Source organism: Syngnathus floridae, chromosome 3 (assembly GCF_059516105.1).
Source record: "Syngnathus floridae isolate MCC-2025c chromosome 3, RoL_Sflo_1.0, whole genome shotgun sequence".
Classification (NCBI taxonomy): Eukaryota; Metazoa; Chordata; class Actinopteri; order Syngnathiformes; family Syngnathidae; genus Syngnathus; species Syngnathus floridae.
The window spans coordinates 2,270,001-2,280,000 of NC_142415.1; the positions used below are offsets into that span (position 1 = coordinate 2,270,001).

Consider the following 10,000-nt stretch of genomic DNA (forward strand, 5'->3'; position numbering starts at 1 on the left):
CTTGTATTTTTGCAGCATTCGGCATTTTGCCCTCATGTACAGTGAGAGGATGGGCATTAATCCAGAGGTGCTTCTCAAAACCCTATGGGGCGATTTCTACCTAAATGCAAAAGCTAAGAAGATCATGAAAGGAGCTCAGGTAATGTAATAATGGTTCAATATTCAGTTAATATAAGTATCATTTAAAGGTGCTGTATTTATTAAGGTGTATGTATTTCAAACTTTCCATACTTAAATTATAGGCATATACTGTATGTTATTACAGTATATATTATTATCCTTGTCACCATGCCCATCTACTTTTTTATGAAATATGAGTTATTTTGTTGGCTATTTTTCTGAACCAGAAGACACATGGTTCACTAAAACCCTGTATCCGCTCCACTCACACACGTACGTCAGTAGACTCGATGTGCATTCAATGACAACTCACAAAATAGCACATCTTCTTCCGCTTATCCAGGGTCGGGTCACGGGGGCAGCAGCTTTAGGAGGGACTCCCAGACTTCCCTCTCCCCAGCCACTTCATTCAGCTCATCCTGGGGGATCCCAAGGCGTTCCCAGGCCAGCTGAGAGACTTAGTCCCTCCAGCACGTCCTGGGTCTCCTACCGGTGGGACATGCCCGGAACTCCTCCCCAAGCAGGCGTCCAGGAGGCATCCTGATAAGATGCCCGAGCCACCTCATCTGGCTCCTCTCAATGTGGAGGAGTAGCGACTCACCCTATCTCTAAGGGAGAGCCCGGACATCCTGCGGAGAAAACTCATTTCGGCCGCTTGTATCCGGGATCTCGTTCTTTCGGTCACGACCCATAGCTCGTGACCATAGGTGAGGGTAGGAGCGCAAATCGACTGGTAAATTGAGAGCTTTGCCTTTTGGCTCAGCTCTCTCTTCACCACGACGGACCGGTACAGGGTCCGCATTACTGCTGACGCTGCACCGATCCGCCTGTCGATCTCACACTCCATCCTCCCTTCACTCGTGAACAAGACTCCAAGATACTTGAACTCCTCCACTTGGGGCAGGATCTCATCCCCGATCCGGAGGGGGCATTCCACCCTTTTCCGACCGAAGACCATGGACTCGGATTTGGAGGTGCTGACCCTCATCCCGACCGCTTCACACTCTGCTGCGAACCGTTCCAGCGAGAGCTGGAGATCACGGCCTGAAGAAGCCAACAGCACCACATCATCTGCTAAAAGCAGAGACGCGATGCTGAGGTCCCCAAATTGACCCCCTCAACGCCTCGGCTGCGCCTAGAAATTCTGTTCATAAAAATTATGAACAGAATCGGTGACAAAGGGCGGCCTTGGCGGAGTCCAACCCTCACTGGGAACGAATCCGACTTACAGCCGGAAATGCGGACCAGACTCTGGCATCGGTGATACAGGGACGGAACCGCCCTTACCAGTTGGCTCGGCACCCCGTACTCCCAAAGCACCCTCCACAGAACCTCCCGAGGGACACGGTCAAACGCCTTCTCCAAGTCCACAAAACACATGTGGACTGGTTGGGCGAACTCCCATGCAGGGTGTAGAGCTGGTCCACTGTTCCACGGCCAGGACGAAAGCCACACTGCTCCTCCTGAATCCGAGGTTCGACCTCCCGATGGACCCTCCTCTCCAGCACCCCTGAATAGACCTTACCAGGGAGGCTGAGGAGTGTAATTCCCCTATAATTGGAACACACCCTCCGGTCCACCTTCTTAATGAGGGGAACCACCACCCCAGTCTGCCAATCCAGAGGCACTGTCCCCGATGTCCATGCAATGTTGTAGAGGCGTGTCAGCCATGACAGCCCCACAACATCCAGAGCCTTTAAGAACTCCCGGCGGATCTCATTCACCCCCGGGGCCTTGCCACCGAGGAGTTTTTTAACTACCTCGGTGACTTCGCCACCAGAGATTGGAGAATTCGCCTCAGAGTCTCCAGGCCCTCCTTCCTCAATGGAAGGCGTGTAGGTGGAATTGAGGAGGTCTTCGAAGTATTTTCCCCACCGACTCACAACGTCCCGTGTCGAGGTCAGCAGCACACCATCCCCACTGTAAAAAGTGTTGACGTTGCACTGTTTCACCCTCCTGAGATGCCGGATGGTGAACCAGAATTTCCTCGAAGCCGTCCGGATGTCATTCTCCATGGCCTCACCAAACTCCTCCCACGCCCGGGTTTTTGCCTCAGCAACCGCCAAAGCCGCGTTCCGCTTGGCCAAAACGGCCCGATAGGACTCTTCAGCTTGACAGCATCCCTTACCGGCGGTGTCCACCAGCGGGTTCGGGGATTGCCGCCACGACAGGCACCAACAACCTTACGGCCACAGCTCCAACCGGCCGCCTCAACAGTGGAGGCGCGGAACATGGTCCACTCAGATTCAATGTCCCCCGCCTCCCCCGGGACGTGGGAAAAGCTCTGGCGGAGTTGGGAGTTGAAGCTCTTCCTGACAGGGGTTTCTGCCAGACGTTACCAGCAGACCATCACAGAGTGTTTGGGTCTGCCAGGTCGGACCGGCATTTTCCCCCACCATCGGAGCCAACCCACCACCAGGTGGTGATCAGTTGACAGCTCCGCCCCTCTCTTCGCCCGAGTGTCCAAAACATGCGGCCGCAAATCCGATAACACGACTACAAAGTCGATCATCGAACTGCGGCCTAGGGTTCCTGGTGCCAAGTGCACACATGGACACCCTTATGTTTGAACATGGTGTTCATTAGAGAAAATCCGTGTCGAGCACAGAAGTCCAATAATAGAACACCGCTCGGGTTCAGATTGGGTGGCCGTTCCTCCCAATCACGCCTTTCCATGTCTCACTGTCATTGCCCACGTAAGCATTGAAGTCACCCAGTAGAACAATGGAGTCCCCAGAAGGAGCGCTCTCCAGCACTTCCTCCAGGGACCCCAAGAAGGGTGGGTACTTGGAGCTGCTGTTTGGTGCATAGACACAAACAAAAGTCAGGACCCGTCCCCCCACCCGAAGGCGGAGGGGAGGCTACCCTCTCGTTCACCGGGGTGAACCCCAATGTACAGGCGCCCAGCTGGGGGGCAATAAGTATACCCACACCTGGTCGACGCCTCTCACCGTGGGCAACTCCAGAGTGGAAGAGAGTCCAGCCCCTCTCGAGAGGGCTAGTACCGGAACCCAAACTGTGTGTGGAGGCAAGTCCGACTATCTAGTCGGAACTTTTCTGCCTCACACACCAGTTCGGGCTCCTTTCCAGCCAGAGAGGTGACATTCCATGTCCCAAGAGCCAGCTTCTGCAGCCGGGAATCGGACCGCCAAGGTCCCTGCCTTTGGCCGCCGCCCAGCTCACAATGCACCCGACCCCTTTGGCCCCTCCCACAGGTGGTGAGCCCATGGAAAGGGGGACCCAGGTTTCCTTTTCGGGCTGTGCCCGGCCGGGCTCCATGGGGAAAGGCCCGGCCACCAGACGCTCGCCTTCGACCCCCACCTCCAGGCCTGGCTCCAGAGGGGTGCCCCGGTGACCCGCGTCCGGGCGAGGGAGATCTAAGTCCATATATGTTTTTCTTCATAAGGGGCTCTTTGAGCTGTGCTTTGTCTGGCCCCTCACCTAGGACCCTTTTGTCATGGGTGACCCTACCAGGGGCATAAAGCCCCAGACAACATGGCTCCTAGGATCATTGGGACACGCAAACCCCTCCACCACGGTAAGGTGACGACTCATGGAGGGGTGTGTGAAATATATGGTGGAAATTCAGACATTTAAAGGAGTGCACTGCTTATTACACTGAAAATTCACTGTCCAACTTTAGTTAAGCGGTTTGTTTAAAAATATTGAAAAATTTGGCATTTGATGACCTGAAGTAAAGTTTAAATATCACAATGACGTTATGTTGGCCATTGTCTAAAATGGCCTTTTAGCTTTTAGGAAAACAACCTTACTTTTCACCCACTTAACATTGGCTGACGAACGGTCACCATACGGACGGCGCAGGGAAAAGTGTCACTTCACACCAGCTACGGTGCGGTGTGTACATCCGGATCTGGAGGTCCGGAAGGTTTCAGCAAGGTTTTCATTTTTTCTTTGGACTCAGCATGCGTATTTTCATGAAGCTGAAGAAATTAGTTAGGCATCAGCATACAAAGTATATCCGATATAATTAAAAAAATAAAACAATTCTGCAAAATCTTTTTTTTTTTTAAATCCCTCCATCCATTCATTTTCCTTACCTTTTGTCCCCATAGGGGTCATTACATATTATACAACATAATGGTAAGATAACATTCACCACTTTGTCCACAACTGCGTGCGAAAATAGTTAAACAGTTTAAGAACAACATTTCTCAAAGCAAAATTGCAAGGAATTTAGGGATTTCAACATCTACGGTCCATAATATCATCAAAGGGTTCAGAGAATCTGGTGAAATCACTGCACGTAAGCGCCACGGCCGGAAACCAAGACTGAATGACCGTGACCTTCGATCCCTCAGACGGCACTGCCTTAAAAACAGACATGGGTGTGTAAAGGATATCACCAAATGGGCTCAGGAAAACTTCCAGAAAACCACTGTCAGTAAATAGAGTTCGTCACTAAGTGTGGGTTAAAACTCTACCATGCAACACAAAAGCCGTTCATGAACAACATCCAGAAACGCCGCCAGGTTCTCTGGGCCTGAGCTCATGTAAAATGGACTGATGCACAATGGAAACGTGTTTTGTGGTCTGATGAGTCCACTTTTCAAATTGTTTTTGGAAACACTGGACGTCGTGTCCTCTGGACCAAAGAGGAAGCGGCCCATCCGGACTGTTATCGACGCAAAGTTCAAAAGCCAGCATCTGTGATGGTATGGGGGTGCATTAGTTCCCATAGCATAGGTGACTTACATTTCTGTGAAGGCAACATAAATGCTGAAAAGTACATACAGATTTAGGAGCAACATATGCTGCCATCCAAGTGACGGCTTTTTCATGGACGCCGCTGCTTATTTCAGCAACATAATGCCAAGCCACATTCTGCACGTCTTACAACAGCGTGGCTTCGAGGTAAAAGAGTCCAGGTTCTCCCCTGACCCGTTTGCAGTCCAGACCTGTCTCCCATTGAAAATGTGTGGCTCATTTTGAAGCGTAAAATACGACAGGGAAGACTGTTGAACAACTGAAGCGGTTCATCAAGCAAGAATGGGAAAGAATTCCACATGAGAAGCTAAGAGAATTAGTCTCCTCTCTTCCAAAACGTTTATTGAGTGTTATTAAAAGGAAAGGTGATGTAACGAAGTGGTAAACATGCCCTTTCCCAACTTCTACTGCACGTGTTGCACCCATGAAATTTTAAGTTAATTATTTTTTGAAAAATAAAATAAAGTTCATAGTTTGAGCATTAAATATGTTGTCTTTGTAGTGTATTCAATTGAATATAGGTTGAAAAAGATTTTCAAATCATTGTATTTTGTTTTTATTTACATTTTACAAAATTTCCCAACTTCAACTGAATCCAGTTTGTTTAAAGGTGTATAAATACATTAAGCAATTACTGACTATGAATAAATTAAGCAACTGTTCTGCAAACTCTTGCTAAACATCACTATGGTATATTACATCATATCCTGTAATGCCACTGAGGGTCCCTAGTGTTATTTGAGACCATGGATGTTGTTTTCCAGGTCAAAGGCAAAAAGCCACTCTTTGTGCAGCTTGTCCTGGATAATATTTGGAGTTTATACAATGCTGTTGTTACTCACAGGTGGGTCTTAAAATCTACTTTGAAATACTGAAAATCTACCCGACTCACTTATTTGCATAATTTTACAGAATACATTATGCATGCCAAGTGTTCAGTCTTTTCATTAACAGAGACAAGGAGAAAGTTGAGAAGGTGCTAGCATCTCTTGGCGTCAAAGTGATGGCCAGGGATTCTCGTCACTCTGACCCAAAAGTTCTTCTGTCTGCTATATGCAGCCAGTGGTTGCCAGTGTCTCAGGCTGTCCTCTGTATCCTTTTTTATTGAATAATTATTTATTCATATAATTGATTTTCTAGCCCTGCTAATGAAATTGATTGGTACAGTCAAACCTTGGTTTTTGAACGTCCCGGTTCTCGAAATAATCGGAATTCAAACGAAAAATTCGAGATTTTTTTGCTTCGGTTGTTGAAAAAATTCAGAGGTCAAACCTCGCAAGATGAGCCGAAAGGACCCAAGAAAACCCGACCGCGCAGTCCGTACTGACTCCGTTCGGTATTGTATTTTCGTTACTTTGAGGATTGTATTAACCCTTAATCATGCCTCCAAAGAAAGCAAGTGGGAGCAGTAAAGCCATCCTAAAACACAAAGACGCTCTTAAAGCAATGCGATAGTGAGCGCCCGCCGCGCTGCGGTTGCGCGGTCGGACTAAATTAAGCTCCCTGCGCACTGAGGTCCAGTTAAATTTTGGAAAGTACATCAGGACTTTAAAAATATGTTCTCAATTTCAGCGACGGCTCTGTCACAATAATGCGACCAGCGCAGTGCAGTTGCGCGGTCGGCAGCGCGCTACTGTTGTGTGTTCGGCGGTGCGCTGCAGTTGTGCGATCGGACAAAAATGCGCAAATGAAAAAATGCTTTGAAAAGGCATTTTTTTTAGTCTTGGAAGGGATTCAAATTTTTTCCATTATTTGTAATGGGAAAAATAGATTCGGAATTCGACCGATTCACTTCTTGAACCGCCTTCTGGAACAGATTGTGGTCAAAAACCGAGGTTTGACTGTATTTTCTTTGACACTAGCTGTAGCAATGGTGTGTAATAAGCTTCCGAGTCCATTACACATGGCAGCAGAGAGGGTGGAAAAACTGATGAGTGTCGGAGTGCGGCGATTTGACACCTTGCCTGAGAGGACGCAGGAACTGAAAAATGGTAGAAATTGAATATATCTTGTTTCATTTAATAATATCAGAGGTTATGCACTCATGCAACCAGATTGATTGATTGATTGATTACATGAACTTCATTCATCCCACAGCGGGGAAATTCACTTGTCACAGCAGCGCGTATGAGTGAAAGAATAATACGAGTGCAAGAAAAAAACAAGTGCCAAAATTTCAAAAAAGGGTAAATAACAGACAAGGACAAACACAAGTGCCGCTAGTGGAGACGAAACATATTCATTTTGTCAGGTGCCACGCATGTTTTAAAGTCTGACAGCAGAGGGAATGAAGGACCCGCAGAACCGTTCGTTCCTACACCGAGGGTGCAAAAGTCTGCCGCTAAAGGAGCTGCACAGTGGGCACACAATCTCATGGAGGGGGTGAGAGGTGTTGTCCATGATGGATTTAAGCTTAATCAACGTCCTCCTCTCATCCACAACCTCAATGGAGTCCAGGGGACAGCCCAAGACAGAGCTCGCTCTTCTGACCATCTTATTCAGTCTCCCCCTGTCTCGGTCAGTACTGCCCCCACCCCAGCAGACCACAGCATAGAGGATGGCTGAGGCCACCACAGAGGCATAGAAGGTCCGGAGGAGAGCCCTGCACACACCGAAGGTCGTCAGTCTCCTCAGCAGGTGGAGGCGACTCTGGCCCTTTTTGTACAGGGCGTGGGTGTGATCAGTCCAGTCCAGTTTGTTGTTAAGGCGAACACCCAGTAATTTGTAGTTCTCCACTACCTCAGTGTCCGATCCCTGGATGTTGTGATTTTCTTTCAAGAGGGAGGCTTTGTGTGAGTGAATACTAAACTGCTGATTAAAACAGTTAACACTAGTGTTCGATCGAACCCTAGGTGAGTCGATGGAAGGAGTTCAGCAGATCCTCCACTGTGGAGGTCACCTGATTTATCATTTAAATTCATGATGAACATATCTGAACTGGTCTCTCAAAGGCAACAGCACAAGTCACCCTGATTTGCAGGTATGTATCGTATTTTCACGATTAAAAGGCACACCGTAATAAAAGGCGCTCACAGCTTTACTTTGAATGGCGGTTCACACCGATGTCCAACGGTTGGAGTTCTTTTGTCGTGCCTCCTGGAATGATAGCGAGCTCGGAGTTCATTTGCTTCACTTGTTTTTTCACATCGGCTGTGAGATGGCCACGCATCAAGTAACAGATCAACAGCGATGGTGATGCATGGAAAAAAAACACCTGGTCTCCTTACATACACCTCCCTCAGCCACTCAGTCATCATTTCCTCATCCATCCAGCCCTTTTTATTTGCCATAATGATGACTCCTGCTGGAAACTTCTCTCTAGGCAAAGTCTTTCTCTTAAAAATCACCATAGGCGGCAGTTTCTGTCCATTAGCATGGCAGTCAAGCACAACAGTAAAAGAAGACTTTTTGTATCCTGTTGTGTGTATTGCTATCGTGTTGGTCCCTTTCTTCTCCACAGTGTGATTCACAGCGATGTCGAAAGTGAGCGGCAACTCGTCCATGTTGGTGATGTGGTGTGTGGGGATGTGTTTGTCGGCGATGCGTTTACTGCAGTAGGAGCGGAAGATGGCTAGCTTTTCATTATAATCCGCTGGAAGTTGCCGCGCCAACGTAGTCCTGGTCCGGATGGATAAATGGCACCGTTTCATGAAACGAAGGATGGACTTCCTTGAAAATGTTCAATTTTCATTTCTTCTGCTAGCGTTGCTGCTTTTAGTTGAATGGTGATCGTCGAAACGCTTCTCCCACTCGTTCTTTGCTCGATGATCCACTGTTCAAGTCTTTCCTCCAACTCGGGCCACCTCACCTTACATCCGCGGAAACTCAGTTGCGTCTTCTTGACCTGTCGGAGCTCGTTGCCCAGCTTCCTCCACTTGCGAACCATCGATTTGTTGATTTCAAATTCTCTCACAGCTCCTCGATTTCCATGCTCCTCCACGTAGCTGATGGTCTTCAGTTTGAACTGTGCTTGATAAGCGTGTCTCTTTGCCATTTTCACTGTTGTTATAACAACGGTGTTTTGCATGACGCATGTTTTATATCCAATCCACGCCCACACTTCCCCCTTTGACGCTCTCATGGCGTTCTCTACTACGTCCGCCTTACAACAACACACACACACATACACACAGGGCGGGGTGTACTGCAAATCCACGCCCACAATTCTCCCTTTAACGTTCTCATGGCGCTCTTTACTACGTCCGCCTTACAACAACCACACACATAGGGCGCACTGCATGATAGGGCGCGCCGCACATCTAAGACTTTTATCCGCACCTTAAAATCGTGAAAATACGGTAATTTGATGTGAGTTTGTGCATTGTGTAGGTTTTGTTCTATGAACAAGTTCAACTGGTGCTCATTTTGTGCACCAGTCAACAAACTATGTCTTGAATTTGAAAATAAATCATAATTTATTTTTCACTTGAGGTATTTTTGGTCAATCCACATATGAAACTGGTGGGGTTCGGTACATCCAACAAGGTCAAGAACCGATGAGTTTTATGAACTATGCAGACAATTAAGACAAGAAAGATTTAGAATCAAATTTTGAATTAAGTGATTTACAGAGAAGCGGCACGATGCTTGACTAGTTAGCACGTTTGCCTCACAGTACAGAAGTTGCAAGTTTGATTCCAGGCTCCGGCCTTCTTGTTTGCATATTCTCCCCATGCCTGCGCGGTTTTTCTCTGTGTTCTCTGGTTTCGTCCCACATTCCAAAAACATGGATGTGAGCTAAATTAAGCACTCTAAATGTCCTTAGATGTGTGTGTGAATGTTTTTTGTTTTTTTTGTCAATATGTGCACTGCAATTGGCTGGCAACCAGTTAGGGTGTACCCTGCCGACTGCCCAAAACAAATGAGGGATCGGCTCCAGCACACCCGCAACCCTTGTGAGGATAAAGCAGTTACAATAATAGTGTCACTTCTTCACTCCGCTCTCGACCTGCCGGCATGCTGTCGCACCCCCCACGCTGGTCTTTGGGTGCACTATGATCAATAGGGAACTGCGCATGCTAATCGGCGGTCATAGCCGCCACATTAGCCCTTTATCAGGGCAAGTATTTAGACACCGTGCTCCTGTCACTCCTGGTGGGTTCGTCTGCTTTGATAGATGCGTGCCTGCCACCTGTTCCTGATCTGTTTCATG

The 10,000-nt window shown here is 47.9% G+C and overlaps 1 protein-coding gene across 7 annotated transcripts in view; it reads left to right on the top strand.

Annotated features, from left to right (window-relative positions):
- Positions 1-10,000, top strand: part of efl1 (elongation factor like GTPase 1) — a 116,510-nt gene that overhangs the window by 36,018 nt on the left and 70,492 nt on the right. For 5 of the 7 annotated variants that reach the window (XR_015857587.1, XM_088371483.1, XM_088371480.1 and 2 more), the window contains 5 exons: positions 16-139; positions 5,613-5,692; positions 5,803-5,939; positions 6,717-6,839; positions 9,678-9,743. Coding sequence is in view for 6 of the 7 variants with exons in the window: in XM_088371483.1 (XP_088227609.1) it covers positions 16-139; positions 5,613-5,692; positions 5,803-5,939; positions 6,717-6,839; positions 9,678-9,743 (530 nt within the window). In the remaining variant the exon portion in view is untranslated. The remainder of the gene's footprint in view (positions 1-15; positions 140-5,612; positions 5,693-5,802; positions 5,940-6,716; positions 6,840-9,677; positions 9,744-10,000) is intronic. The other 2 variants (XM_088371482.1, XM_088371484.1) reach the window with 1 other exon arrangement.